A 25128-nucleotide genomic window follows, 5' to 3' on the forward strand; every position below is an offset into this window, starting at 1 on the left:
ATTTTGCCTAGACCAGGAAAGGGAATGATAATGCTGCATTCTCCTTTGACAGAAATACACTTACACTCACCTCATCCAGAAAAACAAAGACATGGGTATAATCTAAAGAAAGACTGAGAGTCAGGGTGTTCTGCAATTAAAAAAAAAAGCCCTGGAATTACATTTACTGAGTACTTTCTATAGGCAAATCCCTCCATTGCCAATCTTCACATCCGGCAAGGTAAACAGGAGAAATCTTAAATTCAAATTGTTACATAACTTTCTAGGGTCATAAAACTATACATGTTGGAACTGGAATTTGTTTCACGATCTTGTTTGTTACCAAAGACTGTTCATTTTACCACTCTGAAAAAATACGCATTTGGAAAATTTGAGAGCCAGAGGATTTGAAGAATTTTCCTTTCTCTTCTGACAGTCTTTTGTTTGGGGTTCTGATGTTTGCACCCTAGAAACCCATTCAACGTAGGGCAATGATTTTATAGCACCCACTCTGCATACAATAATTTTGTATGCCTCACCTAGGCCGGGGCAGGGATGCAGGAGTGGGTGTTGAGGAGGGAGAGTAGAGATTGGAATGATGGAGGAGTTAGGAAGAGGAGGGTTGGTTTTTTTTACCTATAAGTTGTATATGTTCAGGACAACTCGCTCACTACTCTCTTCTCTTGCTCAGCATATTTTTTCCTCCTATTTTTGGGGAAATTAGGGTAAAGGATTTGTTGTGTTAACAGATTTTTTATAAAGATATGCACAGTAGATTCAAAAAAAGTTAAGGTGAAAGGCAATTTCTGCATCTGTTTTGGGAGGGGACCCTGTGTGTATGGGGTGGGGTGGTTATTTCGGGTCACTCGTCCAGACACAAAGGGATCCTTTTCTCCCCTCGAGAAATGAAACGAGCAGATTCCCTTACACCTCGCTCTCAGGTGCAGGGTCCAGTGCCTACAGCGTTCACGTACCTTCTGGAGAGCCGGGACAGGGGCTGAGGTCTGATGAGGGTGGGGACCGCCCGGGGTTGGTGGGAGCCGCGGGCTTCCGGCTCCCGGGAAGCGTCGTCAGGGGCGGGCCTCCGCCCGCGGGCGGTGCAGGACGCGCGGGCCCCCGCCACCCCCAGGCCGCGCTCCTTCGCGTTCCCTGCCGCTCGTGCCCGGCTCTGCCGCCGCAGTCCCCGCGCCGTAGCTGGACGTGGGGTCCAGGGGGCGCTGTGGCCCAGTGGCGCGGGTGGCTGGAGGGGCCACCGCGACGCTGGAGGCTCCGCCGAGGATCCGCGCCCGCAGCACCTCGGTCGTCCCGCCGCAGCCTGCACCCCCGAGCCGGCTCGGCGGCGCTTTCCCGGGCCCGCGTGGCTGCAGCGGCTCGGGCGGACGCTGGGCCTCGAGAGCCGCCGCTGCCGCAGCGACCGCTGCCTCTTGGGGAGTGCGAGGCGTCGCAGCGGTGCCCTCCGCAGGAGAGGAGGACGAGGAGGAAGAGGAGGACGAGGAGGAGGAGGATTCTTTCGGCCAGGGACGACTGCCCCGGCCATGGTGAAGCGGCGGCGGCCGCTGCCCAGGGTGAGTGCGGCGCGACGCTGTCCCGGGCGCGACCCTTGCTCCCGCTGCCGGTAGGGGCCTGGAGGCAGCGCTCGCACCACAGCAACCGGCCCCCTGGCGCCGCCTCCACCGGCGCTCTCGGGCCTCCGCCTTCTTCCCGCGCCCCCCGAGAGGCTGGAGGCCCGTGGGGGCGACTAGGCCCAGCGCAGCCGGAAAGCCTTCGCGGGGCCCCGGTGCTCGCGTGGCCGGGCTTGTGGAGAGGGGGCCGGCGGCGACTTTAGCGCCCTTTGGGTTTGCACGGGCGGGGCTGAGCGCTGCTTCTACCCCCGTGTCCTGCGTTGACATCCCGGGGAGGCGAAGGACGCCAGAGTGCAGGCAGCCTGGGCTTCCCCGCGCCCTACACCGACTCCCGCAGAGTCCCGAGGGCGGGAGGAGGGGAGAACTGGGGTGCAGAGAGCGCAGAGCCCTGAGCGCCCCGGAGCTCCAGGACTTAGGACCTAGAGTGTCATTCACGCGTCCGACTTTCAGGAGAACAGCCTTTTGCGTCTCCTTTGAGATGAAATTTCATCACCTGCTGGTAGCTCATCCTTTCTTCTATTACATCTTGTCTCTAAGCGTGCTCTGCCTTGGAAAAAGCCCCATTTCACCTTTGCGACGCTGAGTTTCCTAGATAAACACAATTATGAAAATATCGTTTTCAAGGATATCTTTCTTCCCCCACGCCCCGTAAGAAAGAGAGGAAACATTTTAATGTCTTAGTTCTTATTATGAAAATGTTTCATTGAAATAGAGCCTGAGAACGGATGGCAAGAGGAGTTTAAGTCCTGTTAACTATCCTGTTAGGAGGTACCTGGGACTGGGTGGGGGGGGGTACGTTCTAAATTTTAGAAGTTTAATGGTTTGTTCTGAATTAATGTGGAAAATGTTACTGTTTACCAGGTTATAACATAGGTCAGGTATTTGGGTGCTTACGTTTTATGATAATTATGATTGCAGGTTTTTGTTTTCCTGTTACGAAAGTTGTAGGATTTATAGGTATTTCTCATATAATCATGAAAAAGTCCTTTAGAAAATTCTGAAAGCAAAGAAAGTTAATGTGTCAGCTCTCAATAAATATTTAATAACTGGAGGGCACGCACTGAAAATCTCACAGATAGTACATTTTAATAGCCAGTTTGAAATGTGCTTGTCCCGACAGTGATTTTTAACATTATTATTCCTGTGTACAGTATTCAAAAATTATCTGACCTATTTAATATCCAGTGTTTTTGATAAAATCTATAAGAATATTTAACTAAAGTGTGTTGGAGCCATAGTTGATTTCATCAACTAAAACAGAATAATATGGGTAACTACCTACAGCACCTCTGACATACCTTCTACTCAGGATTGGCCAGGTCTTGAGGACCCACTATGTTAAATGCTGTGGCCTTGGATTTTTTTTTTTTTCTTCTTCAGATTTTGTTTAAAGATTTTGGGCTGAAAAAATGGACTTAGTTAAATTTTTTTGATAGTTGTTTTGTTTTTATTTTGACTTTCTGAGACAGGGTCTCACTCTGTGGTACAGACTGGCCTTGAACTTGTTATGTAGCCCAGGCTAGCCTCAACCTTTCAGTAATCTTCCTGCCTCAGCCTCCCAAGTGCTGGGCTTATAGGTATACACCATCATGCCAGGCTGTTTGGTTGTTTTTTAAAAACCTGGTTCTGGGGCTTGAATCCAAGGCTTCTAGCAGGCCAAGCAAGGCATCTACCAATTATTTACAATTAAACAATTTTTAAATTTTGGAATAAGGTGTGACAAAGTTGCTCAGGCTGGCCTCAAACTTGTGGTTCTGTGTCAGCCTTTTAGGTAGCTGGGATTATAGGTATGTGTCACTACCTCCAGCTGATTTAGGTTTTTAAAAGTGTTAATTTCTGTATGTGTTCCTAAAGACTACTACCATTAAAATCAGTTGAGAGAGCTGATTAAAATACACAGACTTCTAGCACCTGGAATCAGAATTCCAGGCATTATGGTGGTCGAAGGATTTTTTTTAAATCAAACTCTTGATTCATAGTCCTACTAAAGTTTCAGAGTCATTGATAAAAGTTAACTGACCTTGCCTGGTTGAATAAAAGGGTGTTTTCTAGTACAGCTGTCAGTCTTAAGTGGCAGTACAGTCATTTCTCATAGCATCAGATAATGGTGTTACAATGCTAGAAAGAAAAACATTTTGAGGGTTGATTCAATCAAGAGACATTTATTGAAAGCCCACTGTGGTAACTGTAGTACATAGAAGGATGCCTGGTCACTTATCTTGGAACTTAAATGGACTTCAAAGTCCTTGTCTGTAAAATGTAAATAGTTACTATTCTTACCTCACAAAGCTTTTAGGGTAAATTCATCTGAAAAAGTATTGTAGTCTTTTTTTTTATCGGTACAGGGGATCGAACTTACGGCTGCCTGCTTGAAAGGCAGGCGCTTATGCCGCTGAGCTAAATCCCCAGCCCCAAGTATTGTAGTCTTTATCAGACTTCATCAGGTTCTGTCTTAGGTGTTTGAGAAGTACAAAAATGACCAAGGCTTCTGCTAGCAGTTAGCTAATTGTGAAAGCAGGACAAGTTTAATGAACTGTTACAAAGTAAGGTTACAAAGCAATTGTAATTGATTGGGGCAGGCTGGATTTCTGCTTAGAGCTTCTGAGTGTTGTCTAGTATCTTGTCCTTTAAGAACATTGGTAAGGAGTGGGTTTCTCAGTGGTAAAGTGAGTTTGATCCCAGCCTGGGTTACATAATGAGTTTAAGGCCAGTCTGAACTACATAGTGAGATACTTACTGTTTCTTTTCTTTCTTTCTTTGTTTTTTTTTTTTTTTTTTTTTTGGTCTTTTTGAGGCAGGGTCTCTCTATGCAGTTCAGGCTGCCCTTGAGCTCATTTTGTAGTATAGGCTGGTCTTGAATTTGCAAGGGTCCTCCTGCCTCAGCCTCCCGAGTGCTAGAATTACAGGCGAGAGCCACCACGCTCATCTGAGATAGTTTCAAAAAACAAACAAAAAATATTTTAAATAACCCACTTACAAAAATTTAGCCTATTTACAGAACTGAATTATGGGAAAAGTTATACAGTAAGTATTCCCTGAAAGCCTGCAGTAAAATGAGATAAGATGAGTAAATCTTTGTGAGTACACATTAAAATCAGGAAAAAAACATTGAATTTATATGATGCAAGAGAAAAGGAAAACCTAATGCCTATTTATGGGAATCTTGAAGCATTTGGGATTTTTTGTGTGTTTGATGGTACTGGAGATTAAACCCAGTGCCTTGGTGCTGAGTTCCACTCACTTTTTTCTTTTTTTTGTGGAGGCAGGGTCTCATTAAGTTACTAAGTGGTGTGGGACTTTCTATCCTTATGCTTGCAGAGAGCTGGGATTACTGGCATGGGATTACATGTAGCACCATGCCAGGTTATATTTGGGAATTTATATTACAGAATTGTATGCAAAAATTTCTTCCTGCAAACATTTTCATGTAAAATTTTTATGTATGTTTTAAAAAATGCTTTAGGTCTATAGCTGTAATAATTTCCTTTTTTTGATGCTTTTGAGGCAGGGTTTCACTATGTTGTGTAGGTTAGCCTTGAACTCACTGTGTAGCCCAGGCTGGCTTTGAACTTGAGGCAATCTTCTGCCTTCGCCTCTCAAGTGCTGGGATTGCAGGCATGTGCTACCACACTTGGCTATGCCATAGATTTTTTTTTTTGTCTTTTTTGTTTTTATCGGTACCAGGGATCGAACTCATAACTGCATACTTGCAAGGAAGGTGCTTATGCCGCTGAGCTAAATCCCTAGCCCTATGCCATAGATTTTTAAGGATGAAAATTAAATTTATTTATTTTTGAGAAGAGTCTTAGGAATAAAACCTAAGAAATCATAACATGGTTTTTCACTAGGGAAATTTTGGATGTATTCAGTTTTGGGTTCTAGCAGCTTGAAATAGCATTAGATTTTTTTTTTTTTTTTGGTCTTTTTCTTTTTTATCGGTACCAGGGATTGAACTCATGACCACACACTTGCAAGGCAAGGCACTTATGCCTCTGAACTAAATCTCCAGCCCCAAAATAGCATTAAATGTAGACACTTTACATGTTGAGAGTACATGCATTTCAATTAAATTTAGAATGTAAGGATCTATTTTTAATAACAACTTTTTTGAGGTATAATTCACATACATGTAATTGACCCATTTAAAGTATAAAATTCAGCCTCTACTTGCAGGCTGCTGCCATTGGAAGGCTTGCTTCCTGCAGGTAGCCAGCATGGGCAGGGAGAAGCAGCCAGATAAGCCCCGTGCAACTGCAGACCACCGTTGGAGACCCCTTTTTCCTTTGGACAGTCAGCACCCACTGGGAGAATCAAGCAAAACCGCCCTGTGTGTCTCCCCCATCAGGGGAGTCTTGATGTAGACAGTAGGCTGAGAGAAGAAGCAGCTCCCCCTCCCATACACCCCCAGCCATCGGAGAAGCCTCAGTGTAGAGGCTGAAGAAGCCCACCCCCACCCCTGTTAACTCCCTGGGAGCCTGAGTTCAGAGAAACCCAGGTGCCTGGCCCATTTGCCTACACCATGGAGGGGCAGCCAACGTGGGAAGTACCTGGGACACCACAACTGGCTTGTCGGGATGAACCCAGAGAATGTCAAGATGAAGGAGCAAATCTCAGACCACCAGCCCACACATAACAAGTCTGGAAGATACAGTCATGAAATAAAATGGAAGTCACACACCTGAAATCTCTGAGAGGAGAGCAACTGAAGTAAGGAAACAGCTTTATGAGATTGTAAAGGTAATCAGGTCAGAACTAATGTCTCAGGTAAAAGAAGAAATCACAAACATAATGAAAGAGTTGTTGAGCATATCTAAAGAAAACATACATAAAAACGACGAACATAGGAAAATGATGGAAACCTTGAATGAACAATATAGGAAGAATATACAATGCATGAAACAGATTAAAAAAGATATCCAGGAAATTAAAAAGTTAATTGAAAGCTGACAAAACTGCTTGACAAAACACAGGGGAAGTGGAGCAAGAAACAAGATGCATCAATACACTGTATACAAGAAACTCATTTAACTGGAAAGGAAATTCATAGACTGAAAATCAAAGGAGAGAAATATTGTTCCACTCCACAAGAGACCAGAAAAAAGCAAGGGTAACTTGTCCATCAGCTGCAGGATGGATAAGAAAGATATGATATTTTCATACAATGAAAGCTACCCAGCATAAAGTAAGATAATTTCAAAGCTCTTGTAGATAAAGGGATGCAACTGGAGATCATGCTTTGGACTCACACCTATTATCTCCTCCCTAGCATAAAAAACTGCAGGATTTAGTGGGATCCAAAAAGCACAATAGGTATTATGAAATTGATAGGGGAGGAAATACCTAAAAAGGGCAAGTGGTAACCCCTGTTAATTTCCTCTTATCTTGTTTTGAATTCTTGTTAGGTTTGGTTTTGTTCCGTGTTGTCTTGTTAGATTTTACTGTGTCTGATGGTATGGGCAACTATTTTGAAGATACTGGGATGTATTATGGTAACTCTTGTTGATTTCCTGTTATCTTGTTTTGAAGTTCTATAATGCTTTCATTCTTTTGATTTGATTGGTTTTAGTTTGTTTTCTATTATTTGATTTCATTGTATTTGAGGGTGTGGACAGCTGTATTGAAGAAGAAAACAGGCCACTGTTCATTTCCTATTATTTTGAAATCCTGTAATGCTTTGATTCTTTTGTTTTGATTGGTTTTAGTCTGTTTGTATTGTTTTATTTTATTATGTGTGAAGATATGGACTGCTATTTTTTTTGGTGTTTTTGAGACAGGGTCTCACTGTGCAGTTCAAGCTGGATTTGAGCTCACTTTGGAGCTCAGGCTTGCCTCAAACTCGCAGTGATCCTCCTTTTTCAGTGCTGAGTGCTGGGATTGTAGGTATGTGCCACCATGCCTGGCTGGACAGCTATTTTGAAGAAATTGAGACATTATGTTAGCCATTGCTGATTTCCTGTTTTCCTGTTTTGAAGTCCTGTAATGCTTTCATTCTTTTGTTCTGATTGGTTTTATTCTATTTTGTTTTGTTTGATTTTATGAAGATTTTGTGAAAAAATGGACAGCTATTTTAAAGAAGACAAGAGACATTATTATGGTAGCCATTGTTCATTTCCTGTTATCTTGTTTTGAAGTCCTGTTACACTTTCATTATTTTGCTTCATGTTCTATGTTCTGTTTTGTTTGATTTTATTGTGTGTGATGGTAGGGACAGCTATTTTGAAGAAAATGAAAGACATTATGGTAGTGATTGCTGATTTCCTGTTGTCTTGTTTTTTGGGTTTTTTTTTTGGTATCAGGGAACGAACTCATGACCTCATGCTTGCCAGGCAGGTGCTTATGCCACTGAGCTAAATCCCTGGCGCTGTTGTCTTATTTTAAAGCCCTGCATTGCTTGCATTGTTGTGTTCTGATTTACTTTATTGTTTTGCTTTGTTCATTCTCCTTAAAATAAAAATACAGTATAAAATTCAGTGAGTTTTCATATATTCACAGGGTTGTGTAAACATCATCTTCCAGCTCTAAGCAACTACTAACGTACTTTCTGCCTCTATGTGTTTGCCTATGAATTTAAGTCACTGAATATAAATGGGATTGTGTAATGCATAACTGGTTTCTTTCAGTGAGCATATTTTCAGGATTCAGTGGCATGCATCAATGGCTCATTTCTTTTTATTGCCAAATAATTTTCTCTTGTATGATTCTACCACATTGTATTCATTCATAAGTTTGGGTTATTTCCACTTTTTGGGTAATAAGAAGAATTATTATGTAAGCATGTTTCCATTTTTTGTTATACTTTGGGTAGAATTGCGGAGTCAAAGGGTAACTCTTTGATGGAACTGCCAGGCTGTTTTGCAAAGCTGCAGTACCTGTTTACGTTTCCATCAACATATTTGAGAGCTCCAGTTTCTTCACATCCTCACTAATACTACTTGTTATCTGTCTTTTTATTATAATCATTCCAGTGAGTATGAGGTGGAAAGTCTCAACTTGACTTTCATATAGTCATTAAGTAAATTGTTGAAGGTTTTCCTTGCAGGTAAATTGCTAGATTCTTTGATGATAAGGAATGTTTTTGGCTTGAGGATAAAAGCTATGAAGAGTTTAGTTTCTTGTTTAGTAAAAACATTGAATTTAGTGGGTGGACTGGTTAACTTCATTGAGTAATGATGGGAATGGGGTTGTGTATTTTTTTTTTTAAACTTTCTCTTTTTTTGTGGTCTTTTTCCTTTTTTTTTTTTTAAACTTTCTCTTTTTTTGTGGTCTTTTTCCTTTTTTTTTTTTTTTTTAAACTTTCTCTTTTTTTGTGGTCTTTTTCCTTTTTTTTAAATCGGTAGGGTTGTGTATTTTTTAAGTATATAAAGGGCTGTCTTTTAAAATATTTCTTAACATACATCAATTGTAACCCTTAGGTTTAGTTTTCCTCTAAGGGTTGCCATTACCTATTAGTGATACAATCAGTACAGATTAACCATTGTTTTTTATTAACTTTTTTTGTTCTCTCTTCAAAGTATTAAAGCTTTATTGTGTGAAGTTTTATAGAACATAGTTTCAAATACAAATAATGATTGGCTAGTGATTCTAAAGTTTTTCAAATCACTTAGGAAATACTTCAGGAAGCCATTGTTTTAATAATAACTTGCTCGTTTTGGGCCTTAACTTTACATACAATATTTTCCCACTTTATTAAGATCACTTTTTTAGAAACTGTAATGCTGAATGAACCAAGTTGAAAGCCTTGTGTCAGTTTGTTATGCCATCTTTCAGTTATATCAGATGCCATAATTTCCATATCAGTTACAAAAAGAGCAGTTGTGGAGTTTTTGGTAAGACTTATGAAAAGGCACACATTTTTGGTTAAAAGATTTGGTTCTTTTATAACCTTACAAGGTTTGGTGTTTTATCTGCCAGAATTTAAAATAAAATAAATGGGGGCTGGGGATTTAGCTCAGTGGCATAAGCACCTGCCTTGCAAGCAGGCAGTCGTGAGTTCGATCCCTGGTACCGATAAAAATGAAAAAGACAAAAAAAAAAAAAAATAAAAATAAAATAAAATAAATGGTGTGTATTTTTAATTAATATTTCAGAACATAATATCTCAGAAATTTCTTTATTAAAATAAATTGAGCAAGCAGAATCAAACTTTTATGATAAAAATTCTTTAAATTGAGTAGAGAAAAATCCTCTAAGAAGTAATTGAAACAAAACATTTGCCAACTTGAGAAGAATTTTTTTTTTTCCTTTTTTTATCGGTACTGGGGATCGAACTCACGACTGCCTGCTTCACAAGGCAGGCGCTTATGCCACTGAGCTAAATCCCCAGCCCCAAGAAGAATCTTGAAACTTCAAAAAACATCATGTTGATGTCTGTATGATTCTGTTGATGTAATAACTGTCCATGAGTCTTTTAAATTAGGTGAGGTACATTATTTTAGGTGTGAAATCACTCTTGGAAATTTTTGTTCAGTGTCTAAAGAGTGAGATTGAGATTCTTTAACCTGGCATATGGCCTTATTCCAGCCTGATCATTCTTCTTTCTGCATTCAGTTCTTCCAAGTTTATGAAGTTTCATTGATTTCTTTTACTTTGTATTATTTATTTGTGTGATAGGCTTTACATAAATGCATTGTACCATCTTTCTGCTGGGTGTTTTATGTATGTTATTTCTAGCTTTATAATATCACATCCATAAAATTATGCATGTTGTATAGTTGATGGAAGTGAGGCTTGAAGAGTTTTGATTTTCCGCTTCCTAAGTACATATGTATAATTCAAACTTGTATATCTCTGAGTGCAAAGTCTACACTTCACATTTTGTGAATCTTTCTATGTGTCTGTCTTATCTAATGATTTTTTGTAGTGGTTCAGGAAGTATTCATAAGTTGCTGGGGTTTTAACTCAGTGGCATAAGCACATGCCTGACAAATGCAAGGTCATGAGTTTGATCCCCGGTACCAAAAAGAAAAAAATAAGCCATAGAAAGTATTCATATAAGGAGAGCACAAATTTAGTTGATTGTTTTTGGTAGATACTTGCCTTTGAAGTGTACTGTTGGCATTTAGCATTTTTGTACAAGAAAAAGATGTGTGTTGTGTTTGTTTTGGGAATTTCAGCTTTTATATTACATACTTGTGGTATTTTTGAAGTAGGTGAATACCCCACTTGGTAATGCAGAAAAACATAATAAATGATTTGAGCCTTTAATTCTGTAATCTGAAAATGGTGCAATAGATAACAAGACCCTGACACATGTATTATTATTATTGTTATTGTTATTTTTGAGTCAAGGTCTCATTGTGTAGCCTAGGCTGGCCTCAAGTTCTCCTGCCTCAGCCTCTCCTGAGTGTTAGGATTACAGGTGTACACCACCATGCCTAGTTCACATTTATTTATTGAGTTCTTTTGAAGAATTGAGTGAAAAGATACAGGGCACATAGTTGACAGCAGGCAATGGTGGTGAATTGCCACAGATGAAATAGGGAACTGGGGATGGTAGATAGCCTGTAATAGCTAAAGAAGACAGGAGAACCAACACCAAATGATTGTACTTTATGTATATAGGTTTTCTATGTAATTGATTACAAACTCTGAGAATTGTGAGTGATGCTTCTGCCTTCCATAGCTTTCTTCCTCCTCCATTTCTTGTCATAGTGTGCGTATATTTGAGAAAAATGCATCTAGAATTGTGTAACATAAACATAATCAGCAAAGGAAGGCATGTTTTGTATTACAAAAGGATAGAATGGGAGGTGAGCATGGTGGTGCACACTTTTAATACCAGCACTGGCAAGGCTGAAGCAGGAAGGTCACCACAAGTTTGAGGCCAGTTTGAGCTCCATAGTGATACTCTATCTCACACAAACAGACAGACAGATGAAACGTCTTGACAAAACTTTTATATAGGTTTTCCACCCTCAAGGAATTAGAGATGCTAATATTTAGAGGTAGGCCTGTAATATTCTGGCTAGCCGAAAAGTTGTTAACCGGCTAGAAAATTATTACCCATTTCTTTGTTACTTTCTGAGATTCTTAGATCATTGAATCAATTATTTAATAATAATTGAATCTTGACTTTGGAAAGAAATTATTCTATACTGGGATTTCTAAAATATATTCCCAGGAACAAGAAAATGTTTTTTAGTCATATAAGTTTGGGTTTTTAACATACTATATTGATCAGGTAGATGGTAGCTATACATTAATGTTCTAAAGACTGAGGGGTAAAATTAAAGAAATTCATTTAACTTCATTCAGCTATACATTACTTGAATTTATTTGTCTGGAGATCACCCCCACCGACTCCATTTTAGTAATACATACTTTACCTAATAGATCAACATTTATGTTCTTATAAAGCCTCATTTTCACAATATATGGGAATATTTATACTCTCAGTTGAAAGGCCTTGATTACTTGTTGAAGGAGCTCTTTTTGTTGTTTATTGCTATTAAGAACTTTTATATTTAGCAAAGATCTACTTTTCTCAAGTATTCATTATTTTGTTGCTTTGTCTTCTGAAACTATGCAAAAATGACTGGGGAGGATAGATCTTTTGAAAATGGGAAGGGGACCAAGAAACTGGGGGAGGAGAAAGGAGGAGAGTGGAAGAGGAAATAAAAAGAATTAAAGTGTGTTATAAACATGTACTAACTTTTCACAATGAATATAATCATATACTGGAAGCATGAACTCATAAAAATTAAAAAGAGACTATGCAGAATAAATAATTATTATCATGATTATAAGAGATAGGACAAGAGAATGACCTATCTTGCCTAGCATATTGATTAAAAGCATATGCTTTGGGCTAGTTGTGTGGGTTCCAGTTATAGTTAATACTCTTTACCGTGTGATCTTGGGCAAGTTAACTAACTTTTCTGTACTTCAGTTTTCTTAACTACACAATGGGACTGACAGTTCTTTACTTTGTTAAATGAAGTGATCCTTGTAGCCAGTTACATAATGTGTTGGTTTAAGTACCCTGGGAAGCAGATACTGAGATGGATTTAGCAGTGCAGATGGTTTTTGTAGTGCAGGGTTGTGGGGTAGAATACCTGTGAAAGGTAAAGGAGAAAAAACACAATTCTGATGTAAATCTGAAAAATAATCTCAGCCAACCTAACAGGGAACTTCTGTTCTAACAGAGAATTGCCTGTTAGAGAAGTACAGAATTGGGTAAAAGTGGCCAGATTCTGTTACATCTACCGTGTTTGCTCACTGGCTAGGGAGCTGCTCATGACAAGTATGATCTTGATCAGAAAATGGATGAATTTGGAACATGCTGTAGCTGGAAGCTTCTAGCTAACTAGATTCCTTGTACCTAGACATCAGTTTGGTTTTAGAGGGAGATCCAAGTAAATGTCACTGTCCATTTCCTGTGCTGTACAGACCCATGTTTCCAAACACTTTCTGAAAGCAGCTCTTCTAGGCATCTATGAACCTTTCTTCCAAATGAGTAATGCAGAAGGTTGATACTGAGATAGTTGTTTGCTCCTTCCTGTCAGCCCTTTCCTGGTAGCTGGTCCCAGTAGTTCTTGTTGTCTGCCTCCTCTGCTCTCTAGTCTAAGCTGCACCTGTTTTCAGCTGTCATTTCTGTTGGTCTTGACGGTCCACCTAGTGGTATGACCCAAACTCTTATTTCTGAGGCATCTGAAAATCATACCTTTCTCAGGCTCGAGTGGTTGTATTTGTTCATTTACAATCACACTTGGGTAGGGAGCATCAAGTGCTCCCTTAGTGAATCATTTGCATATTCTGTTTTGTTCTTGTTCTGTAATGATAGCCCTACTTCCTCCTAAGTGCTAATTAATCCTGCAAATGTGGCGATTCCTTTTCTTGAGTCCTGGTTCCTGGACAGAAGGCATCCCAGATGCCCAGGATGCAGCTCTAACTTATAGTTATTGTGATCCTCTTCCTGCCAAAAAAGTGTGCGTGCTTTGGATTGGAAACTTTGTAACTCTAGAGATCAGCACTGAAAGGATGGGAAGCACAAAACTCTCCAGTGGATCACTGGAAATAATGATCTATGTGACATTTCCCTTTCTACCTCTGGTTCTCAGACTCTAGTTCTCAGAACTTCGGGAGTGTAGTTCTCAGTAAAGGTAGCATTTGTGTGTCAGCTGTGCTTTCAGCTGCCCATTCCAGTGCTCTGCAGGACTGGCTGCTTTTATATGGAGCTGATATGTGACCTTCAGATTTCATGGTTATGAGTTCACTGTCAGAAACCTTTTATTGCAAAGTGATTCCTTTGGTTGGATCACATGTCTTTCAGTCAGATATTGTATTAACTCATTTTCTGCTGTTAATAACACAATACTACAGGCTAGGTAAGTTATAAAGAGACTTAGTTTGGGTCCTGATTCCAGAAGTACAAGATCCAGGGGCTGCATCTGGTAATGTCCCCCTTGTTGGCAGAGTCCTGAGGTATGTAGTTCAGAGCATCACCTGGCAGGAGACAAGGAATATGCATGTGTATGTACTTCTCTTTTGGTCTCTTCTCTCTTATAAAGCTCCCAGGATTCAGTCATGGGGCTTCTACCCTATTGACTTCATCTAATTCTAATCCATTTTATTTCAAGAAGAAAAAAAAGGAAAAAGAAAAAAAGAAAAAAACCTAAAAATGTCAAAACATGTCAATCATCGACAATATGGTACATATGTTGCGCGTTGTCATCCCTAAATCATTTACCCACAGCATAAGACATCTGCATTCCATTGTCTGAACAGTACCAGCGCAAATCTTTCTCTTTAGTGAACTCTAGAGAAATCAGTAGTATAACTACTTTATTTTTTAATATACATATATGTACACACATATATATATATGGTGTTTCTTTCACATTGTTACACTGAGACAGTACGATGTTCACACACCTGTGTCTTATTTGTTTTTCATTACTAAGGTCACAAGTTACATCCATTTACTTATAAAACTCCAGTTTAGCCTTCTTTATGGCTGAGTAGTACTCTATTGTATAAAAATACCACATCTTTTTTATCCATTCCTCAGTTGTTTCTATGATTTGGCTATTACAAATTGTGCTGCTATGAATATGGGTACACATATATCACTGTGATATGAGGTTTTTAATTCTTTTGGGAAGATACCCAGAAGGGAAATAGCTGGGTTGAATGGGACCTCTAGTTCTAGTTTTTTTATGGAATCTCCACACTTATTTCCATAGTGGTTGTACCAGTCTGCATTCCTAACTAACAGTGGAGAAGGGTTCCTTTTTTCCCACAGCCCTTCCAGCATTTGATAATTGCTTGATTTCTTGATAGTTGCTATTCTTTCCAGAGTGAGGTGGAATCTCTGTATTGTTTCAGTTTGTATCTTTTGAATGATCAGTACTGTTGAACATTTTTTTTCACATATTTGTTTGCTGTTTGTATTTCTGAATCTGCAAATTATGTTTTCATCTCAGATGCCCAGTTTTAGACCGAATCTTTAAATCTGGGAAGAAAGAGTTTTTGAGTTTTTAAAAATACATTCTCCATAGTAATCTTTCATCTGAGGAATAGCAGGCAAACATTTTCTCCCACACTGTGGATTATCTCTTCACTCTGTTGGTTTCTCTTGCTGTGCAAAAGCTTTTCAATAGAATGAAATCTCAGTTGTTGATTCTTTGTGATAGTTTCTGTGCAATTGGGGTTTTGTTCATAAAGTCTTTACCTACACCAATGTCTTCAAGAGTTTTACCTACTCTATCTTCCAGCAGATTTAATGTTTCTCTTTTAATACTTACATCTTGACCCATTCTGATTTTCGCATAATACAAAGTGAAAGATACGGGTCCAGTTTTAATATTTGTCATGTGTAAAGCCAGTTTTTCCAGCACCATTTATTAAAGAGGCTAGTGTTCTTCTAGTGAATGTTTGGCACCTTTGTCAAATAAGGTGGCATACTGAGCCTGGAGTTATTTCTGTATCTTCTAATCTATTCCATTGATCTTCAAGTCTTTTTTTTTTTTTTTGCAGGTACCCCACTTTTATCACAGTAGCTTTATAGTATTTGAAGTCATGGATTGTGGTACTCCCTCTCTTGTTTTTGTTGCTCAGCATTGAATGCACTAACTCCAGAGTTGTCTAATTGTTTCCATTCTCTTAATATCTTACAATGGGAATTACATTTTTTTTTGTCTTTTTTCCTTTTTATCGGTACCAGGGATCAAACTCATGACTGCCTGCTTGCAAGGCAGGCACTTATGCCGCTGAGCTAAATCCCCAGCCCCCATTTTGTTCATTTTATTGTTCAGTGTTTCTTCTGTATCAGATTCTGTTTTCTGTGTGTTTCGTTTCTTATCTTTTTGTGGTTCTGGGAATTGAATTTAGTGTCTTTGTACTGAAGTATATTCCCAGCCCTTTTTTTGAGACTAGGCCCCACTAATTTACTAAGTTGCCCAGGCTAAGCTTGTACTTGCAATCCTCATGGCTCATTATGTGCCTTCTGATGGACAAAACACAAAGATTTTATGCTTTTTGCCCATTCTCACATGTTTATTTGCTCCTGATAATAGCTCTTGTTTCTCTGTGTTTCAGCCTTTGTCTTTTAAAACTTCTTAGCAATTGGCTGGTCCAGTTGCCATTGTCCAAGATTCTCTGTAGTCTGACCCAAGTCATTTTTTCTTCCTAAGTAAAATTCATAGCCAGCCTATCGTTTGAGGCTGTCTTAGCTTTCTGGTTTTTACTGTCAAGGTCATCCGTATGTGTAGCTACAATGAACTGTTATTTTCATCCTGTCTTCACATAGTGAACTGGTCTATTTATAAGCCAAGCCTTGGATTTTTCTTCTTTTTTATGGTCCGATAGGCTTCCCCCAAACAGTTACACAGAAATGTGAACTGAGGAAGGGGTGCTGATAAAACTGTGTCGAGCATCAAAGAAGTCTTGGCTTCTTGCTTATGTAGGTTACTTAGTACCATTTGGTTCTATTTCAGTCAGTCCTTGATGTACCATTTCTATCTTATAATGCAGTGCTGCTGAGCTCACTTGACTTTATGACCTGGGAGTCCTATTGAATTTATTTTGGAAAGTTCTGGATATATTGAGCCCCATGATCAAGGATTGTGCTCTTACCAGGACCTAGTAGCACTTTAAGAGCTATTTTTCTAATGGGCTATCTTGGATTTCCTGCAGAATTCCAGGGCCCTGAATTGTGATTTTCTACATTGGGGCTTGCTATCAACTCTGTGCTGTGCCTGTTCGCATAATAGTTACTTCCAACAGCTTGCAGTAAAGACTAGAGTTGCTGCAAAGTTGTTTCACCCACTTAAAGCCAGTAGTCTTTCATGTCACCTAATATGTGGGCCACAGTGTATCTTGTGTATAGTTGCTGTCTCTTCAGTTTATGTCTGGGTCTCTAAACTGGCTCAGGTCCAGGAATTAGGCAAGGCCTAGTGGCTTTATTGAGGCAGTTACCCTTAGCCTTTTGCTTATTCTTTTGTGTGTGTGTGTGTGGGGGGGGGTCTGGATGACAGAAAGAGAGAAAGAGACAGAGACAGAGAGAGAGCGAGATAGAGAGACTGAGACTTGCTGTGTAATTTAGGCTGGCCTCAAACTCATGGCAATCCTCTTGCCTCTGCCTCCCAAGTGCTGCTTATTTGTTCTTACCTTATTTTGAATGTATGTTTTAAGTAGCACTGGTATTGACTCATTTTTCTCCTAATGGCACTGTGTTCTGTTAACTGTCTCCACAGCTGTCTCAGGATCAACTCTTATTGGCCATTTCCTACCTTACCAGCCATGATTATAATTGGTTCACTCATTTATGGTGTTTAAGTTTTGCCATCTGTCAGCTGTTGGTATAGTCCTCCATCATTCCGATTGCTATCAAGGAGCCAAACCCTCTTGACTATTTTTCTTTCACAGGAGAAATATTATTGAATATTTATTTATTTATTTTAGATGGTCTTGTTGTGTAGACCATCCTCAAACTCACGGTGATCCTCCTGCCTCAGCCTCCTGAGTGCTGAGTTTACAGGCATGTGACACCACACCTGGCTTACCACTGAGCTGTTTAAATGATACTGGTGATTGTCTTTCAGGTTTATTCCTGATGGTCTTATGAATGACCTGACCTCAAAAATATATCCACTCTACCATACCCTTTTTCCTAAACTGTTTAATCCCATTCCACTTTCTACCATGTCAGTTCAGGGATTTTAGCCTCATTCATTTTAGTTCATCATTTTTTCCTGAGGCTTCTAGGAGCCATTCTGAGCCACTTTGAGTCCATCCTCCACTGTTAATTTCCCTTCCCAGTACAGTACCTACCTCTACTGCCCCAGCAAACTTTACCTCAATATAATGTTCTTGCTTTCTTGATTAAGAACCCTCAGTGTCTAGTACTGTGGCCATTCCACCAAGCCTATTGGTTTGTGCTAAGTCTTAGTTTCTCGGAGGTACACAGTTACTTTTCAAGCCCAAAATATCCATGGCAGGTTTAGCATAGCTTTTGTCATGGGAGCCAGGAGTGGAGATGGGGCATTTCCAGAGTGGAGCCCATTACCTCACAGGAGAGGAGCCCCTAAAGTATGTTTCGGTACTGTGGATTTGGAATGGTAAGTGATTCCTGCACACCCTGAGGACTCAAAGGACTCTGGAGAATGACAGTCTCTGAGGAGAAGCATCTTAGATGTCCCTGGTCATGTATCAGGCTTATAGGGTTTCCAGATCAGGTCCCAGATCTTTTTTTTTTTTTTTTTTTAATTTTATTTAAAAGGAAAAAGAAAAAAAACAAAACAAAACAAGTGTAAGGGTACAAGTAATACAGAACTACAAAAAAAAAAAAAAACAGTAAGAAATCACCGGTTAATAGATTACATATTATCATCTTAGAGATAGTTGCTCAAATCACAGTATCAAAGCATACAAAGTGGACACTCAAACAGTGAGACTGCAAATAGTTGTGTTCAATGATCCAACCAAAAACATTAATATGGTCAGCTATTTAACACCCCTAAACACTCTTGCTGTTGTATCATTTAGAACTCTTTTTTTTCCCTCTCTCTTTTACAACAAAATTTACACATTTTGGGTTTTATTACTCCTTAGTTCTTATTACTTTTTTTGGGCGGGGGGGAGAGAATAAAGTCAAATATGGCAAAACAAAGCTGTCAGTCAAACCAAGGATAGACATAGCACATGATGTAAAACAGAGTACAAGGTTATCAACAATGGTTATCAACAATGTCTCTTGTTTCCTTAAAAAGAATTGTCTATCTCATTATATATTATAAAGTTGAACAAAACAGTAGAGAACAAGACCAATAAAACTTAAGCATTGTAAACATTACAGGACTTCCAAAGGAGACAATAGTCAAACCGGAATGGGCATCTTAATGAATCTTATTGCCTTCAAAGTAGTTGCCTATACCCTCAAACTTGATACTATCATACAGAATGGAACAGAGTCTAATCATTCAAAACAAGATCGTGGGAGTATTACAGGACTTCAAAACAAGTTAATAGGAAATCAAAAAAGTTACTATTATATACCCTGCTAATTTAAAAAATTTTTCCCCTTAATTAAAAAAAACATATAAAATAACTAAATAATTTTTTAATGAATAAGGCAGAGATTGAGATAAAACAGGACATAACAATATAACAATACAGATCAAAGCATGACTGTTTCAGCAACCTAGTGCTTCACCACCAAATAACCCGACTTAATAGTAGTTACCATAGTGTCTGTCTTTTTCCTTGAAATATTTGAATAAAACTTCATATACTATAGCTTCAAGTATTTCCATATCAAGAAGCCCAGAATAAAGCCTTTCCAATTAATAAGTGAAAACTTTATAAGGCTTCAAGGCCACATAATGAGGAATCATGATTACCACATATTTTTATATATTTGAATCATTACTTACATTAGGGAAACTATTCAGTATTCACACATGCGAGATTGATTTATTTCACTTATGAGTATGGTCTCAAGCTGTGCCCATTTATTGATAAATGTCTCAATGTGATCCTTCTTTATAGCTGAATAATACTCCATTGTATAGAAATACCACAACTTTTTTATCCATTCCTCAGTTGATGGACACTTGGGTTGTTTCCAAGATCTGGCGATTACAAATTGTGCTGCTATAAACATAGGTGCACATATATCACTGTGGTATGATGCTTTCAGTTCTTCTGGGAATATGCCTAGAAGTGGAATAGCTGGAATAAATGGGACTTCCAATCCCAGCTTTTTGAGAAATCTCCAGACTGATCTCCACAAAGGCTGCACCAGTCTACACTCCCACCAACAGTGTAGGAGAGTTCCTTTTTCCCCACAGCCTCTCCAGCATTTGTTGTTGTTGGTTTTCTTGATCCTGGCCATTCTTTCAGGAGTGAGATGGTATCTCAGTGTGGTTTTAATTTGCATTTCTCTAATGACTAGTGACGATGAACATTTTTTCATGTATTTATTTGCCATTTGCATTTCTTCATCTGAGAAGTGCATATTCATCTCAGATGCCCATTTTTGGATTGGATCTTTGAATTTTGGGTGTCTGAGTTTTTTTAATTCTTTATATGTTTTAGACAAGAGTCCCTTGTCTGAGAGAGAGTTCACTAAAATCTTTTCCCAGTTTGTGGGTTTTCTTTTTACCATGCTGGAGATTTGTTTTGACATGCAGAAACTTTTTAATAAGAAGTGGTCCCAGCTATTGATTCTGGGAAGTATTTCCCGTGCGGTTTGAGTCCTGTTCATGAATTCTCTACCTACTCCTGTGTCTTCAAGGTTTCTACCCAATTTGTCTTCCAATAGATTTAGTGTTTCTGGTTTAATATTCAGATCTTTGACCCATTTAGATTTTAATTTAGTACATGGTGATAGACATGGGTCTAGCTTTAGATTTCGGCAAACGGAGAGCCAGTTTTTCCAGCACCATTTATTAAAGAGACTGTCGTTCTTCCAGTGAACCTGCTTGGCTCCTTTATCAAAGATAAGGTGGTTGAGTTTGTTTGTAGTTGTGGTTGTATCTTCTAATCTATTCCATTGATCTTCGGCTCTGTTTTGATTCCAATACCATGTTGATTTTACTACTGTTGCTTTGTAGTATAAATTCAAGTCAGGGATTGTGATGCCTCCTGCTTTGTCTTTGCTGCTTAGAATTGCCTTTGATATTCTAGGTCTCTTCTGGTTCCAGATGAAGTTTAGGAGTGATTTCTCTAGATCTATAAAGTATGTTGATGGTATTTTTATTGGGATTGCATTGAATCTGTATAACAGTTTTGGGAGAATGGCCATTTTCACAATGTTTGTTCTTCCCTATCCATGAGCAAGGCATGTCTTTCCATTTTCTGAGATCATCTTCAATTTCTTTTTTCAGTGTATTATAATTTTCACTGTATAAATCTTTCACTTCTTTTGTAAGAGTAATTCCTAAATATTTCATTTTTTTGCTTGCTAATGTGAAGACTGTAGTTTCTCTTATTTCCCTCTCTGTGATTTTGTTGTTCGTGTATAGGAATGCTATTGATTTCTGAGTATTGATTTTGTATCCAGCCACATTACTGAATTCATTTATTGTATCTAAGAGTCTTTCAATGGAGTTTAGGGGGTCTTCTATGTAGAGTATCATGTCATCTGCAAACAATGATAATTTAACTTCTTCTTTTCCTATCTTTACCCCTTTTATTTCTCTCTCTTGCCTAATTGCTCTGGCTAGTACTTCCAGTACTATATTAAATAGGAGTGGGGATAAAGGACATCCTTGTCTTGTGCTTGATTTTAAAGTAAAGGCTTTCAATTTTTGGCCATTTAGTATGATGCTGGCTGTTGGTTTGTCATAAATGGCCTTTATTATATTGAGGTAAAGACCATCTATTCCAATTTTCTGTAAAGTTCTTATCATGAATAAATGTTGGACCTTATCGAAGGCTTTTTCCGCATCTATAGAAATGATCATGTGATTCTTACTTTTGGCTTTATTGATATGGTGGATTACATTTATTGATTTATGTATGTTGAACCATCCTTGCATTCCTGGGATGAATCTCACTTGGTCATGGTGTATAATCTTCTTGATGATTTGCTGCATCCTATTTGCCAATATTTTATTCAGGATTTTTGCATCTGTGTTCATTAGGGAGATCGGTCTATAGTTCTCTTTTTTAGTTGGGTCTTTCTCAGGTTTTGGTACTAGAGTAATATTTGCTTCCAGGAATGACTTAGGAAGGATTGCTTCCCTTTCAATTTCATTGAAGAGTTTGAGGAGTGTCGGCATTAGGTCTTCTTTGTATTTCTTGTAGAATTCTACAGTGAATCCATCTGGGCCTGGGCTCTTCTTTGTAGGTAAGGACTTAATTACATTTTCAATTTCATTAACAGAGATTGGGTTATTCAACAGTTTTACATCCTCCTGATCTAGCTTTGGTACTTCATATGTTTGTAAGAATCTGTCTATTTCTTCTGTGTTATCAAACTTTTGAGAGTAGAGGTTTTCGAAATAGGTGTTGATGATCTTCTGTATTTCTATTGGGTCTGTAGTGATTTCACCGTTTTCATTTCTTATTGCATGAATTTGAGCTTTTTCTTCCCCTTTTTAAATAAGGTTGGCTAGGGACTTATCGATTTTATTTATTCTTTCAAAGAACCAACTCTTTGATTCGTTGATTCTTTGGATTGTTTTCTTAGTCTCTATTGCATTGATTTCTGCTCTGATTTTTATAATTTCCTCTCTTCTTTTGGCTTTGGGCTTGACTTGCTCTTCTTTTTCTAGCTGTTTGAGGTGTAGCATCAAGTTATTTATTTGTATTCGTTCTGTTTTCCTGATGTGGGAACTCAGTGCAATAAATTTTCCTCTGAGGACGGCTTTCATTGCATCCCACAAATTCTGGTAAGTTGTATCTGCATTTTCATTTTCTTTTAGGTATTGTTTAACTTCTTCTTTAATTTCTTCTGTGACCCACTGATTACTCAAGAGTGTGTTATTCAGTTTCCATGTGTTTGCGGGATTTTTGCAGTATCTTTTATCATTAATTTCTAATTTCAGAGCGCTATGATCCGATAACATGCAAGGGATGATTTCAACTCTTTTGCATTTGTTTAAATATGTTCTGTGAGCTAATATATGGTCTATTTTAGAGAATGATCCATGTACTGCTGAGAAGAATGTGTATTCTGATGTTGTTGGGTGGAACATTCTGTATATGTCTATCAAATCCATTTGTTCGCAGGTGTGATTCAGTTCTGTTATTTCTTTGCTCATTTTCTGTCTGGTTGATCTGTCCCTTGGTGTCAATGGCGTATTGAAGTCCCTGTTACAATTGTGTTACTGATAATTTGAGTTTTCATTTCTGTTAATAGTTGTTTTATATAACTGGGTGCTCTGGAGTTTGGTGCATATATATTTAAGATAGTTATCTCTTCTTCTTGGAGTTTTCCCCTTACGAGTATGTAGTAACCTTCTTTGTCCTTTATGGTCATTGTTGGTTTAAAGTTCACGTTGTCTGCAAACAGAATGGCTACTCCTGCCTTTTTTTGGATTCCTGCTGCATGAAGTATTGTTTTCCATCCTTTGACTTCAGTCTGTGAGTATCTTTCTGGGTTAGATGGGTTTCCTGTAAACAGCATATGGTTGGATTTTGTTTCTTGATCCATTCTGCTAGTCTGTTTCTTTTGATTGGTGCATTGAGACCATTTACATTAATGGTTGTTACTGTTAAATGCTGGCTTATTGTTGACATGTTATCTCTCTGCTGTTGCATCTTTATCTTTCTGTTCTGTTTAATTATCTGCTTTGCTTAGTGGTTTTTTCCTTTGTGTATCTAAACTGTCTTTCAATATTTTTTGCAGGGTTGGTTTGGTGTTCATGAAGTTTTTCAGCTGTTCTTTGTCATGGAAGTATCATATTTCACCATCAATTTTGAATGATAGTTTTGCAGGATACATCAGTCTAGGTTGGAAATCATTTTGCTTTAGGATCTGGAATACTTCACTCCATGCTCTTCTTTGACTTTATTGTTTGTGCTGAGAAGTTTGCTGTGATTCTGATAGGTTTTCCTTTATAAGTGATCTGTCTTTTCTCTCTGACAGCTTTTAATAATCTACTCTTATGGTGGATTTCTGGGATGGTGATTATTATATGTCTGGGTGTAGTCTTATTTTGGTTATGACTGTTTGGAGTTCTATGTGCTTCACTGATCCTGATTTCAGTTTCTGATCTTCATGCTTGGGAAATTTTCAGCTATTACTTCTCTAAATATCCTCTTGACATCCTTTATGTTGTCTCCTTTTTCATTAATCCCTATCATTCTTATGTTATTTTTCTTTGCATTGTCTTGCAGTTGTTGAATTGTTGTTTCCTAATTCCTTGTTATTTTTAAAAGATCTTTCCTTTCCTATTCACTAGCTGCAATCCTTTCTTCAAGGTCTGAAATTCTATCTTCACTTTCATTAAGGCGGTTTTTACAACTTTCAGTGGAGTTTTTTAATTTCCTGTATATCTCTGTGCGTCTGCATTATGTATTCTGTTTGTTTCTTATATTGCTCATCTAGGGATTCTATCTTTTTGTTTAGTTCCTCCAAATTTTTATCCGTGTTTTCTTTAGATATATTCAGAATCTCTTTCATTTCTTTTATCATTTCATCTTTTACCTGGGAGATTATTTCGAGTTTGAATTTCTTTAAAGCTTCCTGGAGTTGCTTGTTAATTTCAGTAGCCATTGTGTCCGATATTTGAGGTGAATGGCATATATTTTCTTCTATATACATTGCTCCTAGGGTTTCTTGAGATGGGCTGGAGGTTTGAGGTTGTAATTTGGTCTTTCGTTTTGTCATTTTCCTATATTTCTGTGTTTCAAGTATTATTTGAAAGCTTCCTCAGGGTCTGTTGGAAATCCCCTTCTATGTTTGCAGCTCCTGAGACTCTGGCACCCCGTTACCCCAAGCCTCTCGGCCTGCAGAACCAATGGCCCTCCTCTGCCTGTTCAGAACTCTGTAGTTCCAGATAAGCTGGGCCTCAGGGACACTGTGCGCCCACCTGCCATTTGGAAGTTCCACAGCTCTCCAAGCGCAGCTGGGATGCGGAGGCGGATGTAGCCTCCTCAAACCCGCCTCTCCATTTCACTGCACCCGGAAGCCTGGAGGGTCCCAAACAGTCTGGGCTTTGGGCAGAGTGTGCTGAGCACTCACCATTGGCTGCGGTGCCTCTGGAACCTGCGATCCTCCCCTGCTTGCTGAGATATTCACAGTCCTCCAGACACACGGGGAGGCCGATGCCCAGGTCCCAGATCTTGGCATAACATATTTGCCTTGGGTGAGCACTTGACTATCTTTGAAGTAAATGTTAACAGCCCTAGATATGCTCTTCATCTTCTGCTGTCCTCCTACTGTACGTGATGCGGATCTCTTTGTGAGCTACCAAAGAGCCCTATAGCCTTCACATGTACTTTTCAGTTGTTTGTTAGCTGCCCTCTCTAGGGAGTCCTGCAGCATAACGACTAGCTAATTCCATTGTTTTTGTATGTGTTCTGTTCCTCTCACACTTTTTTTGATATTTGAATCTTTACACCAGTCAGAAAGTTC

General features: G+C 38.8%; 2 protein-coding genes across 8 annotated transcripts in view; one reads left to right on the forward strand and one right to left on the reverse strand.

The window, feature by feature from the left end:
- Window positions 1–3687, reverse strand: part of LOC134472805 (collagen alpha-1(I) chain-like) — a 39402-nt gene extending 35715 nt beyond the window's left edge. The window contains exons 1-3 of the mRNA XM_063235136.1: window positions 3622–3687; window positions 1848–2020; window positions 954–1798 (exon numbers count right to left, since the gene is read on the reverse strand). Of these exons, the coding sequence (XP_063091206.1) occupies window positions 954–1798; window positions 1848–2020; window positions 3622–3687 (1084 nt within the window). The remainder of the gene's footprint in view (window positions 1–953; window positions 1799–1847; window positions 2021–3621) is intronic.
- Zfyve9 (zinc finger FYVE-type containing 9) overlaps window positions 1458–25128 on the forward strand; it is a 253330-nt gene continuing 229659 nt past the window's right edge. For all 7 annotated transcript variants that reach the window (XM_063235181.1, XM_063235177.1, XM_063235182.1 and 4 more), the window contains exon 1: window positions 1458–1544. The gene's annotated coding sequence lies outside the window, so the exon portion shown is untranslated. The remainder of the gene's footprint in view (window positions 1545–25128) is intronic.

This window comes from Cavia porcellus, unplaced genomic scaffold, assembly GCF_034190915.1.
Source record: "Cavia porcellus strain 051 isolate PalLab524CR breed Dunkin Hartley unplaced genomic scaffold, mCavPor4.1 scaffold_25, whole genome shotgun sequence".
NCBI lineage: Eukaryota > Metazoa > Chordata > Mammalia > Rodentia > Caviidae > Cavia > Cavia porcellus.